Source organism: Emys orbicularis, chromosome 2 (genome assembly GCF_028017835.1).
Source record: "Emys orbicularis isolate rEmyOrb1 chromosome 2, rEmyOrb1.hap1, whole genome shotgun sequence".
In the NCBI taxonomy this organism is placed as follows: Eukaryota; Metazoa; Chordata; order Testudines; family Emydidae; genus Emys; species Emys orbicularis.
In genome coordinates, this window is record NC_088684.1 from 136,539,008 (window position 1) to 136,560,242 (window position 21,235).

Here is a 21,235-nt window from a genome sequence, read left to right on the forward strand (position 1 = left end):
GACCACACAAGGTGCAGGGCAACAGAGAATGAGGAGCTTTGCACCAGTGTAAAATAGGCATGTAAAGCTACCAAATCAGCATGGTAAGTGTTTTGCACCCATTTTGCACTGGTGTCAATGATGGCACAAGGTGCAAGTCATGCCCAATTGGGCCCAAACGTGCCTGTGGATTTCTGCATTCGGTGCTTGCTCCCGCAGCTATTTCTCCTTTGAGTAATCCTATCCCATTGACATTAGTGGGGCTCCTCAAGTGAGTCAGGGCCCCAGGATAGGACCCTAAGGAATCTTTTGTTCAAAGTACTGTATGATCACTTCTTTTGGAAAGTGGATAAGCAGCGTGCTTGAGTTTGAAACATATTGTAACAGCCCAGAGATGACCTTCTACTCTTAATGCTGACTGAGAGAAAGGACTGAATCCTTTCAGAATGAATAGGTTCTAAATAAAGAATGAACTGGAAGAAAAATGTTATCTGGAGATACTAGAAGTTACATTCCGACTAGTTAGAAAACAGGCAGTTATCCTTTCATGTAGTTCAAATAATTTACACGGTGGCAGTGACCATAAATTTGCCGCATTGGTGAATTGTTCACCTTAATGGGTTTGATCCTGTAAACTATTCCTCCCATAAGTAATCCTGGCTCACAATAGGAGTCTCCTGGCTTGAGTAAGGATACTTGTGAGTGGGCAGTTTGCAGATCTATTTGGTTGGGGGGAGGAGGGAGACAAAAGATCAATTTTCAAAGATATTTTCATGAAAAATAAGATTTCTAAAAATTCCCCAGACCTGAAGATGAGCTCTGTGTAATCTTGAAAGCGTGTCTCTTTCCCAATAGAAGCTGGTCTAATAAAATATATTACTTCATTTCCCCACACCCTTTGTCTCTGAAAAGAAATGATTACAATTCCCGTCCGGTAGCAATCACTCTAACAATATGCAGCCCCAACTGCCTTGAGGAGAAGGGAGGGAAATTAGGCCTTTGACTTTTTGTGGTTTGGGGGGTTTTAATTCTCTTTAGGAGGTGCTCAGATACTGCAATGAGGGGCATCATTATAAAGAACTGGATAGATTAAAAAACCCCACATATGCTCAGAGGGTGTAAATTGCCAATCAATAGAACTATGGTGATTTGTACTAGCTGAGAATTTGGTCCACTGAAATTATAAATGATCTAACATAATTCCCCCCCTCCCAATTTTTATTTCATTTATATTTTAAAACATTTCTTTCCTCCACAATAGATGTTGCCTCAAACTTTATGTATGGGGAGGCATTTCCTTTGCTCCTAAAAGCCATCACTGCTACTTTGAACAGACTGAGGTCAAAATATTGCTATTCACTTAACCACCAGGCATAAAAGCTTTATCCCATGTTTCCCTTGTATACTGCAAAGTTTTCTCACTTCCCACTATAGAAGAGAAGATGCTCCGCACCATGCAGCATCAGGCTCGTACAGTATGTATCAAATGGAAGCAGGAATCACCTCTGTTAGTCTGTTCAAATGGTGAGTGTGATTAACAACGATAAGATCATTTAACTCTGTGATCATAAGAACATTTTACAGCAATACCGAGCCAGTGAGCCTTTCCTAAAGCACTAGGCTGCTTTGTCTCATCTAATTTTACAAACAATTGCTTCTCTTTAAACTGTTAGGAAGGCTGAAAACTTAGGCTATTTAATAGAATAATTCTATGTGTTAATGTTCAAACAGCATCAGTGTGGTGATATGCAAAACAGATCTGTCGTTGTGATACTGACTTTTTTGCTATCTTCTGGTTTGGTACGTGCTGCTAAGTTAGTGGTGGTATACATTGGTATGTAGGCTGTAGAACATGAGCAGGTGTAAATTGGCACGGTTCCTTCAGAATCAGAGAATCGATTTATACCCACCGAGGATCCTGCTCACAATATTTATTGCATATGGTAACAACTCTGTTGTTGCCTAGTATTTCATGTTTGTTACTATGCAGTGCATCATGGCTACACATCACTTCATGACACAGCAGAGATAGAACTGCACACTTTCTACTTCAAACCAAAGGTCTTTACCACTTGAGCTAAAGGAGACTCTACTTTAACGAGCAGTATAGGTGCTATGACACATAGTTATGCAGTTCTAATTCTAGCCAGTAAAGAGCAGTGGTGCACATACTTAAATGGGGTTTGTTATGTTAGCTGACATAGTTCTAATATATCTCAGTCTTCACCCTAGGACCACATGGCTCTTAGTTTCCATTTAATGAAAAAAAAAAAAATGCAGACTCCATTTTTTTCCATTCAGTGCCCCACCTATGTTCTGTTTGAGAAGACCAGGTATTTAAATATTAAATCTACTATGCAGTGTCACAGAGTTAGTGGCCTAGATGAACACACCGAGACAATTGCTATGCAAAACCATCATCATTACTTAGTTTTTACACACTGATTGTGCATAGGGCTAAAGTTTTTCCAAAGCACCTAAGTCCCACTTTGAAAAAAGACTTAAGCACATGGGTGCCTAAGTCACTTTGACTTTCTGTGAGAGAAAGGGGCAGACACTATAGTGGATAGAGCACTGGACTGTAACTCGGGGGCTGGGTTCTATTCCTGGCTCTGCCCCTGGGTGGCCTTGGACAAGTCACTTAATTGCTCCGTACCTCAGTTTCCCCATTGGCAGAATGGAGATTGTAATTCTTTCTAAAGCACTGTAAGATCTACCAATGGAAAGTGCTATACAAGAGCATGGCATTTATTATTAGGTGCTTTGGAAAATGTTATCCTAGACTTGTAGCAGTGTCAAGAACCTTGCAAGGCCCCTGGAAGGGAAAAGGACATGCAGGGTGCTCGGCATCACTGAAAATCTGGTCAGAAATGCTTCCTCCCGCCCCATTATTAGAAAAAGCAAAACAGTAAAAATAAAAAGAGCTTCTCTTTGGAAAAGTTGAAGTCTTTAGCTGTAGTTACCACAAAGAGGGACTCCAGCCATTCAAGTAGTACAGGTATGGATAGTACTGGTAGCTGTTATACACAGAAATCAGAGAGGCCTTGGAGACATCATCCTCTTTGAGGACTGGGAAAACTGAGTTCTTATCGAGTCCACTGAGTTCTGAGGCTAGTTGCTTCCTTTTGGTTTTGTACCTTCTGTTCTGGAACCAGATTTTCACCTGGGTTTCAGTGAGCTTCAGGTTCTTTGCCAGGTGGGCTCGCTCCGGGGCGGACAGATACTTCTGATGACTGAACTTCCTCTCTAACTCGATGACCTGAGTGTGGGAGAAGGCTGCCCGTGAGCGCTTTTGCTGCTTTGGGGTCCTTTGGTTGCTCGGTGAGGATCTCAGAGGGTTTTCACAGTCTGACAGGTTGGTCTCCGTATATGCCTCTGTGGGAAGGAAGAGGGGAGTTAGAACAGCTTGTTCTCAGGCGTTTGCCTTGCCGAGAGCACACAATTCCATTGTCATCCTGGAGACATTTTTACATGTTCACGTGAGCTTAAAAATTCAAAAAGCTTTTGTATATAATTCTCCCCTGCCCCTGAATTTTGATACAGTGTTCACTCTGGGCCAGATTTTTGAAGGTATTTAGGCACTTCACGCCCATTGATTTAAGTGGGAGTTAGGCACCTAAATACTCTTAAAAATATGTTCCTCTGTTGTGAAAATGCCTTTTTCTTCTGTACTCACGAGTGTCACCATTATGGGGTCCTGACTGGGGCTCCTAGGCATTATTGTAATACAAATAAAAAAGTGTTGCTAACTCTTGGGATTTTATTGTGAGTCTTGCAATAGTTGGTGTTTTTCTTAAAGCCCTAGATTCTGGAGTCCTGTGATTTATGTGAGAATCTCAGCTTTCACTTTAAGAAAGTCAGTTTCTACCCTCATGTTGCAGAGAAAAGTTTGGAAATGTGAAGTCAGTGTGCCCCAAAGGCTCAGATGGCAACTATATAGCAAATTAAAAAATGAGACCAGACCCCACCATCCTCCTAATGTAGGGTTTGTTTTGTTTTGTTGTTTTTTAAGGCACATCTCCTGAGTTTTGAATGCTTGGGGATGGCAGTCCTAGTAATTTGTAGTCATCGGCCAACCTTTTCAAAGATGGATGCCCAGGTGTATGTCCGGGCACCCATAAAAGTGGGTCTGATTTTCAGAGGTGCTGAGCACCTGCTACTGTCATTGAAATCAGGCCATTATATATATAGATATATATAGCCTTAAAAAAAAAAAAAAAACAACAACAACCTTATTCAGGTGGATCAGTATAAAATTAGGGGCCCAGTTCTCTTCCCACACACATTCCACTTACTTCCATAGAGGTACTGCTACTTTCCACTGCTTTAATTGGCAGCAGGATCAGTCCCTTAGCGCCTAAAGCACCCAAGTTTGAAAATTTGGGCTCTCGACTCAGTCCTACCCCATCCCCGTGAATGGCAAAGCTTCCAGTTCATGTCAATGGGAACAGGATCTGGATCCCTACACAAGTTACCATTCAGGTGGGAGTTTTACTGCTAGAAGGCTGAACTTTTGATATATCCAGGGTAAAGAGATCAGAAGTGTCTCCTTGATGCTGCTCTTTTTGCTGTGGCATTGCTGAGCAAGTTTAGAGGGATAAAGAGGATACTTGTCACGTGAAAGATGCACTAGTACATGCTGGTTTTAATGTGACAGGAGAGCAGAGCGAAGGAATTAGGGCATTGTTGATGGCCATCACAGCTCAGAGGTAGCAACCAGACATGTCACCTTAATCTTATTTCCAGTAGAATCATTCTGTCACTTCAGCCCTGATCCAGACAGGTGCTGAGCGCCCACAGCTCTGATCGAAGACAGTGGGAGCTGGGATTGCTCTGCACTTTTCAGGATCAAGCTCTCCATAACTAAAACCCCCAGTCTGAAAGATTTCTTAAAGAGACAGCGTCGGGTTAAAAATAAGAACAGCAATGTCCTGCTTTTGTGGTGCTAAATGACCCCTACAATTACTAAAACTGAAAGAACCTTAAAATCAAATGAACTTGTCACTATTTATGCAGTTTGTTACTTTTTTAAAAATTATTATTTCATTCAGCATGGACAATGAAAATAGGCCAGTTTCCCCATGTTGAAATGTTTGGGTTGGAAACAATAGGCCATTCCTCATCTCGTGCAAATCGGTTTAGCTCTGCTGAAGTCAGTGGAGTTGTGCAGATTTACACCAGCTGAGGATCTGGCTCAATGTAAGGGATTTTTTTTTTTAAGTAAATTTCCAAGGGAATCCCACCCCCACTCCTTTTTCTCTTGATCTTTGGTTTTGTGAAAACTTCTTTGAACTTCAGGGTCAATTTCACCTGGAAAGATCCCTTTTAACAAGAAAGTGATTGATTAAAGTGTCTTATTATTATTATTATTAATATTATAGTAGTTCCTGAATATCCCAATCAGGATTGGGGCCGGATTGTGGTAGGTGCTTTACAGACATAAAATAGATCAGTCCTGTCCCCCAAAGAGCTTACATGTGTTTGATCCCCCTTCTTGTATATAAAAAACATGATGGAGAGAGACTTCAGCATTCCCTGGAGCATGCAGTGGTTTCCACTGCTTCCCCAACACCAACAATTTTCAAAAATTTGTAGCAGCTTCTCTTTCTTACCCCCTCCCACAATCATGCAGGTGCATGCTAGAGAAACTTGTTGATATTTAAATGTCACCATTCTTTAAAGGAAGCGCCAAGTGATTTGCAACCTTTTGTGTTTTGCTGCCCCAACCTGTAAATACACAGGTCCCAGAAACGCACCACCTTCAAAATGACTCAGCAGCAGGTTCATGAACAATAAGATGCCCTTTAAAGTGAATCCACACAATATTTTTTTATTCTGTGGAGCCCCAATCATGGGCTAGGACCCCCTTGCGGTAGGTGCTGGACAGACAGAACCAAAAGCCAGTCCCTGTCACAAAGAGCTTCTACTCAACAAATGGGATTTTAAGATCTCGTAGTAGATTAAAGTAATCAGTGATGGTGAATGCAGCAAATTTACCAGGCCAGAATAAAAATAAAGGGAGCTTCCAGGAGCTCTTTAAACATGCAGCTGTGGCACTAAGGGGGGGGGGGGAGAGATCTTGTTTCTGGCTGCTTGATTAGAGGGGGGTCTTTCTTTCTGGGTTCTCCCATGGACTCATGCGGGGTCATATGTCTTTCAAAAAATGCTCAGGGGCAAATTTGCAAAAAAAACCCCAAACCCCACACTTGTTGAGGTGCTTAAATAGGACCTGAGCTCCTCTGGGCGGGGGGAATAAATCTGTGCAGACAGTGGCTATTTCTGTTGCTTTTCCCTTGCAGAGATCCCACTTATGCGCCACTTCCGCCTGATTTGGAGGTGCCCCCCCGTCCCCCGGCACCTTAGGAACAGAGCGCTTGGGTTTCAGTTGAGCGCTCAAAGGCAGAGGAGCTGCGCCTGGTTTAGGCTGCAGAGTCTCTGCTGACTAGGAGGGGGAGCCGTGATTTCCAGCCGTGCAAGCGTGGGGAAAGTCTTGCAGAGCCAGGCGCCCGTGGGGACGGGGGGAAGCGCCGGCGGCTGAGCAGCTGCTTACCTGCGTCTGGCTCTCCTGGTTGCTCCGGGGGGGGCGGGGGGACCCCTTCAGGGAGGGGTTTCCCAGCTGGCTGCCGGGGAGCGGAGCTTGCACTGTCCAGCGCAGGCTCCGGGCTAGAGGCACCGCAGCATCCCCGGCTCTTCCTCCCTTTCCCCGCAGCTCCGCGGTCCGCACCGTCCCGCAGAATGTCTTGGATGAGGAAGGACGTGAGCGGCTTGGAGGAGTGGGGCAGCGAGCCCTGGGGAAGGCTCCTCCCCGCTGGCTGCTGCTGCGGGGCCCAGGGGTGGCTCTTGCCTCTGGGGGGCTCTGTGCTGCCCTGTCCCTCCTGCCTTCCTGGAAGGGGGGCCCGGGAGCTCATCTCCCGCCCCACAAGTCCACCAGGGAGAAGCCCACAGGCACTTTCACTTTGCCACACTCCCTGCTTTGCATTTATAAGCCAGCCAGCCAAGCCTCCTGGGTCTGATTGGAGCCCGGGGCAGCAGTGAACGCCCTTGGAGAGCTTCCTGGGCTCCCACCGCTCCTGAGCAGTGAGATTCCTCCTCGGTATGTTCTCAGTGCCAAGGGAAACTGCCATACCCTGCTGCTCCTGGCATGCTGTGTCCATGGGGACTTGCAAAGTCTCTCTCTCTCTATCGAAATCATAAGGCTTTATATTGCTGCCCATCACCTTGGTATCGGAGAGCCTTCCAGTCAATAGCAAATATCAGGGGGTAGCCGTGTTAGTCTGTATCCACAAAAACAACCAGAAGTCCGGTGGCACCATAAAGACGAACAGATTTATTTGGGCATAAGCTTTTGTGGGTTAAAAAACCTGCAGCTGAAGAAGTGGGTTTTTTACCCACGAAAGCTTATGCCCAAATAAATCTGTTCATCTTTAAGGGGCCACTGAACTCCTTGTTGTTTTAATCAATAGCAAAGTCCCTAGTGGACTTTGTGTAATCTCTGGCATCTCTCCCTCTGCTTGGGGGTAGGGTTTTTAGGGCAGGCCTGGGTGTCAGTGTTAGGGGGAGAAGGTGGTGTTGGTTGTATGGTGGAAAGTAATTTGCATTGTGTATAATACTTACTTATAGTAGTTCTGGTATTTAAAGATATTTAGGCCTTTTATAGGTGTTTAATAATGATATTTTTCTGTGGGCTGTGTTAACATGATAGAATCTTTTGGGTCAGAAATAAAACCGAGGTCCTGGTTCACTGTGGTTATTAAACAGCTCCTGGCATTTTTTTTTTTTTTTGGGTAGGAGAGGGTCTGAGCTCTGAGGTGCTCAGGTTATGCAGTTGGTGGCAGAGCTGGGGTAGGATCCATGAGCATTTGCACATTGTCACATACCTGTGGTGCGGGGACGGTGGGGACTCTTACATCAAGTCATAGCCCCTTAACTCTGACTGACAGTAACCATTTTTCATGCTTGCAGGAATACCTGGAGATAGACATGTAAGGCAGCCAGTAGTGGTCAGAACAGGGAAAAGAGCTGTATGTCTTTCCTTTCTCAGTGGGAAGCCGCCCCTGCTATTCTGCTGGGATACTGTATCCCTTTGTGTACTTGCAAACCCTCATTTGATCCTCTGTTGTTTAAGACGCAAATATGCGACCCCTTCTCTCGCTCATCAGTTTGGTGTTTGCTCACAATTAGTTTTTGGCCATTACATGATTTGACCCCAAATACAGGGAGGAGTTGAGTATTGTGGGGAGAAAATCTTTAGTTAAATTCACAGGATCAAATTAATCCCTACTGTAATGTCCTTAATTTCACTGGAGTTACCCAGTGATCTGGCCTATTCAGTCCTGGTAAGTAGCAAACATTACAGGAATATTTATGTAAAACCATCATAGATGATGGAGTAAAATTCTTCTTTGGCTTCTGTTGACTTCCATGGGAAGCGCTTCTTTGAGAACAAAATTTGCCCTAAGGTTTAGATAGGTTGGCAGGAGTGGATTTACCATTAAACAAACTGTGCAGTGGCACGGGATCCCCAACAACAGGGCCCCCCCCAAAATGCAGGACAAATATCTGACAGCCTGCCCCCGAGTTCCAGCCGGCGGTGCAGCAGACTCAGGCAGGCTGCCTGCATGCCGTGGCCAGTGGCCCCACACTGCTCCCAGAAGTGACCGGCTGCTGGCACGTCTCTGCACCCCCCTAGTGGGGGGGGGGAGGCGGCTCCGCGTGCTGCCCCTGCCCCGGGCAGCACATGGAGACCCACTGCCCCACTCCCTCCAAGGGGCACACAGACAAGTGCCAGCAGCAGGGCTAAGGCGGCTCCCTGCCCACTCTGCCTCCCTCCCTCCCTCCATGCCGCTTTGCTCCTGGAAATGGCCGGCATGTCCCTGCAGCCCCTGGGAGAGAGGTGTGTCTCCATGCACTGCCCCCACCCCAAGCGCTGACTCTGCAGCTCCCATTGGCTGGGAACTGTGGCCAATGGGAGGTGCGGGGGCAGCAGTGCACAGAGACCCCCTGGTTCCCCCTGCCTGGGAGCCACTGCCGGAGGAGTGTGTGTGCCGGTCGCTTTGGGAGCTGCGTTGCCCAAGGTAGGCGCTGCCCCCCTCCCGCACTCCAACCTCCTGCCCCAGCCCAGAGCCCGCACCCAGCACTCAAACTTCCTCCCAGAGCTCTCACCCCTCCTCCCACACCCAGCCCAGAGCCTGCATCCAGCACCCAAAGTTCCTCCCGGAGCCCTCCTCCCTCCTCCCACACCCAACCCCCTGCCCCAGCCCAGAGCCCGCACCCAGCACCCAAAGTTCCTCCCGGAGCCCTCCCCCCTCCTTCCACACCCAACCCCGTGCCCCAGCCCAGAGCCCGCACCCAGCACCCAAACTTCTTCCTGCAGCTCTCACCCCTCCTCCCACACCCAACCCCCTGCCCCAGCCCAGAGCCCACACCCAGCACCCAAACTTCCTCCCGGAGCTTTCACCCATCCTCCCACATCCAGCCCAGAGCCCGCACCCAGCACCCAAACTTCCTCCCAGAGCCTGCCCTCAGCACCCCCTCCCGCACCCCAACCTCCTGCCCCAATCAAGGTACCTCACTTTATTTTCATTTGCTTCCCATTACTTATAATTATAGGAGGAGGATGAAGGGGGGGAAAAAACGGTGGTGGTGGGGGTGGGGAGATGAGAGAGAGAGAGAGAATGTTCTTTTTCTTGGCTGGGTCCTGTGGGGGGGAAATTAAGCTGCGCACAGGGCCCCGCTAACTCTAACTCCGCCACTGTCAGTTGGTGTAAATCAGTATCGTTCCATTGGCTTCAGTGGAATGATGCTGATTTACATAAGCTGAGGAACTGGCACTGAAAAGGTTTAGTCTGATGTATTTGCAGGTGGTCCCTAATATCACTGTCCCCTCTCCCCCCCCCCCCGATAAGCATGACATTCACAACACTGACTCCTCCTTCCAGCCCTCTACCCTTATCTACCCCCAAATCCAAAAACAAAGCCCCTACCCCAGGGAAAGCGCATACTCTAGTGAGAGGTGCCCTGAAATCCTCAAGGGACTTCACTGCTATTGACTCTTACATGGAAGGTACTCGGATACTACACTGATAGGAGGCAGTATAAAGCCCTTATAGACAGATAATGATCCAGCTTTTAGCTTTTTTTCCATTCAACCTCTCTAAATTGTTTACACTGGGGTTTTTTCCCCCTGCAGTCTGTTTTGTAACAGGAATTGCATCCTTGGAGAGCTTCAGTAGCTCCAATAATAACTCAGTCTCATTATCCTCTTATTGCCCAAGAAAAGCAATTTGGAAAGATTTATGACGCAATTGGAGCCGAACAGTATTATTCCAACAATGCCCCTGCGCCAGGCTCTCTAACCCCTGGTCCCTTGCTTCTGGAGAGCAGATTAGGATCCGTTGCTTGCTGCCCGAAAGTTTAGAATGCATTCAAACTGGGTGGCCTGCAAGTGACTTCCTACCCAATCTGTTCAACAGCTTAGCCAGAAGTCCTCACCTGTAACACACATTGGGAATGTTTGCTTAGAGCCGGGGGAGGTGACCTTCTCACACTCTGCCAGTGAGGGGGGGAGTGAACGCTGTGGCTGGCCCGGGCACCTTGAGATTTCCCACCTCTTCCCCTGTAAATATTGCAAATTTCGTTTAGTATTTGGTGGGTGAAGCAAGGTGGGGTACTGGTTACCATGGGTCTGATTTTCCTCTTACTCAGACGTGTGTAGGTCAGGCATAGCTGTATGGAAGTCAGGGGAGTCGCAAGATCAAATTGTTGTAAGAGGAGATTAAGGCATCATATAAATATAAACCCAGGGCCTGGCAAAGCATTTCCCTGGAATTCTCAGGCCTGATTCTGATCTGTGGGTTTGCAACCGTGTGAGCACACCATCCGTGTAATTATATCTGTTTAAATGTATACTGAAGCAACTTTTGTGGATAGACAATGTAAATCAGGAGAGCTGAAGTCTGTGAGATACACGGAGTAAAAAAAAAACCAGTGCAAATCCAAACAAAATCGGGCTTATTGGGTAAAATTTTCTAAAGCGCCTACATGAAAGTCAATGGGAATTAGGCTCCTAAGTCACTTGGAAGCTTTTAAGAATTGGACCCAGAGTGTTTTTAAGGCTAAGCTGTGTGACAGTGTAACTGATCACTTATGCCTTTGATCTGAAGTAATAGCTTTACTGTTACTATTAAGTCACAGTACACCACTTACATAGTGCTTGATCCGCCAGGTCCTTGGGTAAGTCTGTGGGGCTGTTGCCCGTGTGTGTGTGTGTGTGTATGTGTGTGGAGGGTACTTGTGAGTGAATGGAAAGCGAACTGTTAGGTGTGGTCTTCTGCACTGAGCAGCAGTGAGCCTCAGTTCCCTCTCTTTTTAATGCATGAGAGACCAGTGCTCAGTTACTACAGTGGTGAAGGCCATACAAGTGCCTAGGGATGTAGGAGTACAGGGTTACAATGGAGCGGGCTGTGGAGGAAGAATGGGATTGTCTGACGAGAACAGGGGCGTGACCCTATTTGTCTTCATACTATTTCTCTCACCTCTTCGGCCTCCTGCTGTTGGGCAGCAGTGACTTGGGGGTGCGGGCGCAGTGCTCTTGTTATTGTAGGAATGGGTTCCTTGCACAGCCTGTCCTGCTCACCTTAGGCCTGGTCTACACTACGACTTTAATTCGGATTTAGCTGCTTTAATTCGAATTAACGCTTGACCCGTCCACACAACGAAGCCATTTAATTCGAATTAAAGAGCCCTTTAATTCGATTTCTGTACTCCTCCTCGACGAGAGGAGTAGCGTCAAAATCGGTATTGTTAATCCGAATTAAGGTTAGTGTGGCCGCAATTCGATGTTATTGGCAATTAGATGTTATTGGCTACCCACAATGCAACGCTCTGGAAATCGATGCTACTACGGTAGCTTGGACGCACACCACCGAATTAATGGTGCCTAGTGTGGCCGAATACATTCGAATTTATAAAATCGGTTTCCTAAATTCGAATTATATAAATTCGGATTAATCCTGTAGTGTAGACATACCCTTAGGCTTGTATATGCAGCACTCCTCACCTGTGCTGCACAGGACCAATCTTGTAGGGCTTCTCCCCGCCCCCTCCAGTGTAATGCAAATAATAACCAATCGACTAATTAGTCATAAGTGAACCCTGAATAACAGAACAGCCGTTGTCAGCTGAGTCTGCTTCTGCCAAGGCTGAAACAGCCCCAAGTATATATGCACACAGACCAAATTCTGCCCACTGCAGTCTTATTGATTGTAATGGGACTGTTTGGTCCCTATGCCTATCATTTGAATAGAATCAACATTAAAAACATAGGGCTAGGTTCATCCCTGGTGTAAATCCACTGACTTCCGTGGTAGCCAGGTCTCCAGATTCCCAGTCCAGTTCCTAATCACTGGACTATGCTGCCCCCCAACTCACTCCTTGTAGTTGCAGGGCTATAATAATTCAACTCTATCCAAGCATAGGTGTGATTATAATCTATTGCTTTGCTAGGTTTCACCCCAGGACCAACCTTTACCAGCCCACTGTGGTTACAAGTGTAACAGAAAACTTTGATGAATGCCAGGGAGTTCAGCACAAACTACAGATGAGCAACAGAAGCTGCAAGATTTCAGGAGATTCTCTTTTCTCAGTTTGGCTGTGGGAGTGCCCCTGTGTGGACACTTGGTGTATTGTGCTAAACCCATTCTAGCGCTGGTTGAAATCTTCGCTATAGTGTGTGTGTGTTTAAGGTCTGTCTGGCTTTTCAGATGTCTTAATAATACACGATTTGTGGTTTAGACCAGGTTTTTGAAGGGGAGTGGAAAACAGGATAGATTTAAAGGGAAGGGAAATGTAATGCCCTCCCAAATTGCAAATCATTCTACAGAACAGTGCAGCATTTGGCTATGGGCTGAGTATATTTTAAATAAGCCAAGAATTCTAATGGGGGGGGGGACTTTTGAATGAATTGTTGCCAGCAGACACCAATATTGTAAAGAGGCTGACCCTGCAGGCATCAAGCTCACAAAGCTCTCCTGGCTTGTGTGTGTGTCTGTCCGTCATAGGGGATTTGGATTGTGCAGTGGCTACTGGATTAAGTCCTAGAGTATGATCCTGCAGAGACTTATACAGTTGAGTGATTCTATTTTGCATTGCTCCTGTGAGTAAGGCTCGCATGGTAGTGCCTGTAGCTTGCTACAGGCTGTAAAATAAGCTCAACGTGGCGTTGTTTGTGATTGACAGTTGACAGCAGATGATGTCTGCCCTCCCTAGGCATTGCCAAAAGCCTTAAAAATGCCTCTGTCTGTCTGCCTGTCTCTCCCCCCCCCCCCGTGTCCCTTCTCTCTTCCCCCCCCCCCCCCAAGAGAGACTAGGTGGATGTTGCATTGGGCTTTCAGTAGAGTTAATGGAGTGGCCCTACCTCCTTGAAGCTGCGCATGCCTGTAAATGCATTTTACTCAACTAAAGCACCTTCAGCCATCTGGGGTGGATGCATCACAGAAAAAGCATCGAGTGCCCAATCCTGCAACCTTGACTCATCCAGGTAGCCCTGCTTACTCCATGCCCCTAGCCCACTGCTCAGGTGAAACTCTTATCATGTCTCGAGTTCTATTATTTCCTGTAAGGGTTTGCCCAATGCATCTTCCTGCAGGCCATTTGTGAATATCCCTGTATACTGTTTATTCTCTGGGTATTTTGCAACTTGATTAGTTTGACTTCCTCCTCCACAGCTAAAAACCTGTTTAGCAGTTTTCAAGGTGGGGCAAGGAATTATAGGTGGAATTCATAAAGGTATTCAGGCACTTAATTCCCATTAAAATCAATACCTTTGAAATCAATGGGAGTTAGGTGCCTAAATACCTTGGTGAATCCCACCTTATATGTCTAACAGTTAACAGAGCCTAGGGCAGCTGGCCTGTCTGCTCAGCTCAGGAAGGAGTGACAACAAACCCAAAGTATTTTAAGCCCCTTCCTTCAGGGCACAGTTTTATTCTTCGCACAAATTTCCACAAACAAAGCAGGCTGCCAGGACCCAGAGGCCTTTCCCCTTGCATCTCTTCTCCCTGCTCCAAGGCTTGCCAGACAGGAGCTAACTTTCTTGCAGCTCTTCCCTACAAAAGGCTGAGAAAGTAGAGTTGGAAACACCTGACCCTTTCCCTTTCTCTGTCCCTAATCGAACAGAGCTGGCTGGTCTCCAACTCCCTGGGCCTTAGAGGGGCAGACCATCCAAACTTCCACTGGAGTTAGGAGCCTACATACCTTTGAGGATCTGGGGCTGAGTGTCTTGAGAGAGCATTTTGGAGAGATAGTGACCCCTAGAGATTGGATGTGAGAACCTGGAATTGATACTTATGTCTCAGCTCTCGCTATGTTGGTCCCAGTCACATGAACCTGGGTGACAAAGGTCAACACCGCACCACATGACAGAGGTCAACATCCGCTGATTCCAGTGGCGACTGTTACAGTTGTTAACATGTCATGGCTGTTTGGTGGCTTCTGTGAAATGAGTTTGGTGGGTCTCAGTTTTGTTTTGTAGATCAACAGAAGGCTTTGATCATTCCCCAGGGCTGCTAATCCATCACCTATCACTAGTGCTAAATTTGCAGCACATTAAAAAAGTAAATAAACCATTGTAGCTTAGTGTCCTAAGAAGTAGAGTGATCAGATAGCAAGTGTGAAAAATCAGGACGGGGGTGGGGGTAATAGGCACCTATATAAGACAAAACCCAGAATTTCAGGACTGTCCCTATAAAATCGGGACATCTGGTCACCCTACCTAAGAAGAGGCACAATAGTCAAAGCCCAAAGAACCAATCACACTTGAATGACACGGCAGAAAAATTCCCTAGCATATTTTCAATTTTAAGAAGAATCCAAAATAGCAAACACAAACGAGCATCAGCAAGCAATAGTTCTGTCAGAGATTCACTTGATGCCTGGGTAGAATGGTGGTAGGGGTACCAGAAATGTAGAGCCAGTTCGGATTAGAGAATGTAATTCAAGAGCTTGCCGTTTTTTCTAGAGATGCGGAAAGACTTTGAAGGAAAAAGGAGCAATTCCTCTCTCATGTTGTTTTTCATCTAAATGAAACATTAACAGAGGAGCATCAGTGAAGCCGTATGAAAAGGGCCACATCCCCAACTGGTATAAATTGGTGTAGAGCCATTGACTGGAATCAGTGCTGATTTACACCAGCTGAGGATCTGGCCCAGTATCATGAATACATGGCACAGCAGCAGTGACCAGGCACAACACAGAATGTAATTGCGGGCTGTGACCCACTACTGATTTTTCTTCAAACCTTTCCATCGAGATATTTATCTGAGGGCTTGTCCAGAAAAACAGGTAGTTCCCAGGAAACTGGGGTGTTAATCTACCCCGCACTAGCCACATGCACTAAGTGCCCGTGTGGACCATGGTGCCGCACACTAACAGTTCCCTAGCGTGCTTTCATCTACGTGCTTTCATCTACCCCGCTTTGAAATTAGAGTAGTTCAAAGCGCACTAGGGAACTGCTAATGTGCAGCAGCAGGGTCCACGCTGGTGCAGGGTAGATTACACCTCAGCTTGTCATTAGCTTTGTTTGTGAAGACAAGCCCTTAAGTACTTATATGGGCCTGTCGTATCTGAGGCCAGGTCTACACTACCGCGGTAGTTCGACAGCTGGCAATCGAACTTCCGGGTTCGATTTATCGCGTCTGGTCTGGACGCGATATATCGATCCCGGAAGCGCTCGCCGTCAACTGCGGTACTCCAGCTCGGCGAGAGGAGTACCGCGGAGTCGACGGGGAGCCTGCCTGCCGCGTGTGGACCGCGTCTGAACCGCGGTAAGTTCGAACTAAGGTATGTCGACTTCAGCTACGTTATTCACGTAGCTGAAGTTGCGTACCTTAGTTCGAATTTGGGGGTTAGTGTAGACCAGGCCTAAGTGTCTCTAATGTCTTTATCCTCACTACACTGCTGGGAGATAGCGAAGTGTTATCATCCCCCAGTTTGCGAATGGTAGCACACGTAGGCTAAGTGACTTGCCCAAAGTCACCCAGGACATCTTTGGCAGAGCATGGGACTCCCAAGTCCTAGGCTATAGCTCAAACCACCGAACCGTTCTCCCCTTTAAAAATCAGAACAAAAGATTATTTATGTTGACTCTATTTAGTATATTTATATGAATAATAAGAATAGCTAGAGTGACAGTAGCAAGGATAAAACCGTAGAAGGGTTAACTCTCCTGCTTCTGGGTATACTAAATAACTGAGATTAAGAAGAAACTTCCCCTGTAGAATTAATAACTGCCCATTATAGGAGTTTTACACCTTAGCTATGAAGTACCTTGTACTGTTTGCTATGAGACACAGAACACTGGACTGCATGGAACAGTGGTTTGATCTGGCATGGTAATTCCTGCATGTGTGTGTGATGTAAAATAGTCTTGCATATTATCTATGGATATCAGGAAAAGAAATCTATATAATACATGACTAATTCAGTATTGCCAACCCTGAGCACTCAAAAATCATGAGATTTTTTAAAAGAATACATTCTGGATTCTGTTTTACTTGCCTTTTGGTTTTTGAGCTTTTGGGATTCGTGTTTTCAGACTTTTCTCTGCACTAGCAATTTATATTTTTAAATGAAAGCTAAGCCTCCCCTGCAGTGATCTGACTCCTGGAGCTGAGACATTAAGAAAAATCTCACGTATTGCAGGACGTGATTAAAACTATAAGAGTTGGCAATGCTGTTGGTTGCATTGCACATGTTTTGCCTAGCATTCCTAAAAGCCAGGAGCCTGTCGTTTCTCCTGATTGTGCTAGGGCTGGAGAGGAGACCCAAGGCAGATCTGATCTCAGAAAGTTCCCAGAATGAGCTTGGATTGAATGGGGGAAGAGTCAGCATGTCTGCAGCTTTATTGATTTATCTACCTGGCCTACATGGCACCTCAAGCCCTGGGACAGGCAGAAAAGTGAACAGCACTATCTCTTGGGGGAGGGGGAGATTGTTTTGTTTAGGTGTCAATTACGTCCCATTTGGGAAGTGAACGAACATTACGTCCCATTTGGGAAGTGAACGAACACTAAAGAGTGATGGGGTTGAGCAGGAGTGGAGATAAAAGCTTAATTGCCTCCTGAAAGAGTCTCTCCAGCAAATACTTCAAGGATAAGTTGTCAAGAAGGGGGCTGAAAGGGAGGTAGCAGCGTTGAGTGGAGAGAGAGTTCTCACTGAGGGAGATGAACCAGCAGGGGGTGATCTTGAGGGGACCTCTTGTCTACTCTTATAGGGATGTGGCGGGGGGAGTTGCAAGGGGGTTGTGAGGATAATTTAGGGGGTTCTTCATAACCTGAGTGAGAGTTCTGGGGGCAGATGTTTCCCTTGGATAGACATTTGCAGCCTAACTTTTCATAGGATGCTGAGCATCAGCAACTCCAATTGAGTTCATTAGGACCGTGGGTACAAAGGTCCTCTGAAAACCCACCCATTTAGGGCCAGATTCTCAAAACACATCTGCACTAGAGCTAGGTGGGAAACTGTTTTCCCATCCTGGGAAAATATTTGAGATTTTTGAAAAACGTTCCTGTTCCAGCTTGGGGGACGTAGTCGAAATCTTGAATTGTTTTTGCAAACCAACAAATGAAAAATTTTTAGTTAATGGAAGAAGCATTTTGTTTCCATCATTTCTAAACATTTCATTTCACGTTTAACCATTTTAAACGTGGGTGGTTTTTTTATTGTAATTAGCTCAAAGTTCAAAATAAAGTCATTTTGATTTGGAAAACTGGAATTTTTTGTTATGAAAATGTCAGAATGGGATTTGTTGACAATTTCAAAGGTTGGTTTTTTTTCCCCCCAAAAAATGTTTTTGAATTGAGACATTCATCAAAACTGACCCTTTCTTGTGAACAATTTCAGTGAATCAACATGTTTTGATGGGGAAACAGTTTGCCAAAGAAATCCCAACCAGCTCTACTCAGCACTTGGGGTGCTGACCCTTTTGAAAATCAGTCCCTCAATGGAGTGCTGAGCAGTTGAAAAACTGGCTCTAAGTAAATGAACTGTGATGTAGCTTTCTTTCTGTCTTTCTTTGAAAAAAAATAAAGGGAGAGGTTGCCAGTCAATAAAGAGAAAGTTCACAAACTGCTAATCCAGGACTATATTAAAAAATAAGATATTTTCTTTTTTTTCTCTCTTTCTGTTTTCTTGGTCAGTTTAATAATCCCTGTGACGTTGTGCAGTCTATATGGTTTTATAAAAACATGATAATAAGTGAATATAATGTAACTGGGATAGTTTTAGAAAAATATGGTAAAAAGTGAATATAACATACTGGGATATGCTTCATGCAAAAGGTCTCTTGTAAGGTATCATTACAAAGCTTATAATCTACTGAGTGTGATCATCCGATTTGTATAAATGTACCACTCTTGTATCTAAAACTAGAAATATAAAACATAACTCTGAGGGCCTACTGTAATTATGTAAAGTGTGGGCCATTAATGATGGTTTGGAATCTTGATGACTCCCATTAACAAGGACCATTGTCTGCAGATGACTGTGTTTACCTGTGAGTCTTCCTGTATATGTGTGTGCTGGCAAGTGAGTAATGAAGTCTTGCAGTGACATGTGATCATGTCACCTGAACTGGAATCCATCTTTAACCTGGTGCTTTTCCAGTGAGGGGGGGTGGAAACCCAGAGGGACAAAGGGTTCCCGCCTTATGCAAAAGATATATAAAGGGGTGGAACAGAAGAGAGGGAGAGAGAAGCCATCATGAAGAATCCCCTAGCTATCACCTGAGCTGGAACAAGAGCTGTACCAGGGGAAAGAATTGTGCCCAGGCCTGGAAGGTGTCCAGTCTGAGAAAAAGCTTACTGAAGCATCTCTGAGGGTGAGATTATCTGTATTCAGTTTGATTAGGCATAGATTTGCGCATTGTATTTTATTTTGCTTGTGACCTACTTTGTTCTGTCTGTTACTACTTTGAACCACTTAAATCCTACTGTCTGTATTTAATAAAATCACTTTTTATTTAGTAATTTACTCAGAGTATGTATTAATACCTGGGGGAGCAAACAACTGTGCATATCTCTCTATCAGTGTTATAGAGGGCGAACAATTTGAGTTTGCCCTCCATAAACTTTATGCAGGGTAAAACGGATTTATCTGGGTTTAGACCCCATTGGGAGTTGGGCATCTGAGTGCTAAAGACAAGCACACTTCTATGAGCTGTTTTCAGGTAAACTTGCAGCTTTGGGACAAGTGATTCAGACCCTGGGTTTGTGTCTGGAGCCAGACGGGAGTGTCTGGTTCAGCAAGACAGGGTGCTGGAGTCCTGAGCTGGCAGGGAAAACAGAAGCAGGGGTAGTCTTTGCACATCGGGTGGCAGCTCCCAAGGGGGTTTCTGTGATCCAACCCGTCACAGTGGCGTAGTCGGCAGGATCTGTGCACAGCTGATTGCTTTGAGATACTGGTAGTGATTTTAAGTGAGTATTAAGTGTGGTGGCTGGAGAACAGACAAAGTGGTTACTGGTTTGTTATTTTCTGTTTGCTTATTTCTGGAAAGGGAAGTAGGGACAGAAAAGGAAGCAAAATAAGTAAGAATGAAGATCAAAAGAAGCTAAAACTACACAAGTTGCAAATTGCCCAGAAAGACTGAACAATGGGCGCTGGGAATGTCTCTGTTAACTAAGAAGCCCCTGAGCTGAGTGCATCTCAGTTTCAGTGAACTGCAGATGGGTGTGGCCCAACCTCTGTCTGTGCTGAAGCTGACTGGAGTGTCTAACCTAGCAAGACAGGAGGGGAGGGGTGCCTGTTCTGGCAGGAGGGTGTTCTCTGTGGTATCCCAGCTCATCGAGTGATGGTCTCAAGGGAAGACAAATGGAAATTGATGTACAATTTGCCTGGGAAAAGGCTGACCTGGAAAAAGAAAAGGCTGCCCACCAGCCTGGACTTAAGAGACCAAGCAAGTAAGACCCAGAAGCATGATCTGGCTGTAATGGAGTGGAAGAGGTGCACAGAGACATGTATCCTGGAGCTGGAAGTTGGGGTCCTGGTGACTGCTGCGGTGGGAACAAACCCCAAGGACTCTAGCTGGAAGCAAGCCCAACCTGAGTGAAAGGGGGGGGATTTTGCTGGCCAGCTAAAGGTCTCTCATAGCTGGTAGCTGTGAGCCTACAGCTGGATCAGGGTCTCTTTCCCTTTTGGGGGACACAGGAGTGTCTGCCCCATAAGGGAGCCCAAAAACGAATTTTAGGTATACTGCCTCCGCCATGGTCAGTGTCCAAGTCTCTGGCAGTAAGTTCAGGAGGAGGGTGTGACATTGTGCAGTCTATATGGTTTTATAAAATCATGATAATAAGTGAATTTAATGTAACTGGGATAGTTTTAGAAAAATATGGTAAAAAGTGAATATAACGTACTGGGATATGCTTCATGCAAAAGGTCTCTTGTAAGGTATCATTACAAAGCTTATAATCTACTGAGTGTGATCATCCGATTTGTATAAATGTACCACTCTTGTATCTAAAATTAGAAATATAAAACATAACTCTGAGGGCCTATTGTAATTATGTAAAGTGTGGGCCATTAATGATGGTTTGGAATCTTGATGACTCCCATTAACAAGGACCATTGTCTGCAGATGACTGTGTTTACCTGTGAGTCTTCCTGTATATGTGTGTGCTGGCAAGTGAGTAATGAAGTCTTGCAGTGACATGTGATCATGTCACCTGAACTGGAATCCATCTTTAACCTGGTGCTTTTCCAGTGAGGGGGGGTGGAAACCCAGAGGGACAAAGGGTTCCTGCCTTATGCAAAAGATATATAAAGGGGTGGAACAGAAGAGAAGGAGAGAGAAGCCATCATGAAGAATCCCCTAGCTATCACCTGAGCTGGAACAAGAGCTGTACCAGGGGAAAGAATTGTGCCCAGGCCTGGAAGGTGTCCAGTCTGAGAAAAAGCTTACTGAAGCATCTCTGAGGGTGAGATTATCTGTATTCAGTTTGATTAGGCATAGATTTGCACATTTTATTTTATTTTGCTTGTGACCTACTTTGTTCTGTCTGTTACTACTTTGAACCACTTAAATCCTACTGTCTGTATTTAATAAAATCACTTTTTATTTAGTAATTTACTCAGAGTATGTATTAATACCTGGGGGAGCAAACAACTGTGCATATCTCTCTATCAGTGTTATAGAGGGCGAACAATTTATGAGTTTGCCCTGCATAAACTTTATGCAGGGTAAAACGGATTTATCTGGGTTTAGACC

At 45.6% G+C, this 21,235-nt stretch overlaps 1 protein-coding gene across 1 annotated transcript; it reads right to left on the reverse strand.

Annotated features, from left to right (window-relative positions):
* Positions 1-2,938: 2,938 nt before the first annotated feature.
* NKX3-1 (NK3 homeobox 1) lies at positions 2,939-7,133 on the reverse strand. The gene is made up of 2 exons (XM_065399833.1): positions 6,530-7,133; positions 2,939-3,354 (listed from the first exon to the last, which is right to left on the reverse strand). The coding sequence occupies exons 1-2, from the start codon at positions 7,131-7,133 to the stop codon at positions 2,939-2,941; spliced, it is 1,020 nt and encodes a 339-aa protein (XP_065255905.1).
* Between the last annotated feature and the right edge of the window lie 14,102 nt (positions 7,134-21,235).

Bases quoted from the DNA above. Each gene is read 5' to 3' on its own strand.
- NKX3-1 (XM_065399833.1), bottom strand. From the start codon at position 7,133: ATGGACACAGCATGCCAGGAGCAGCAGGGTATGGCAGTTTCCCTTGGC. The intron at 3,355-6,529 runs GTAAGCAGCTGC...TCCTTCCCACAG, and splicing joins ACCAGGAGAGCCAGACGCAG to AGGCATATACGGAGACCAAC.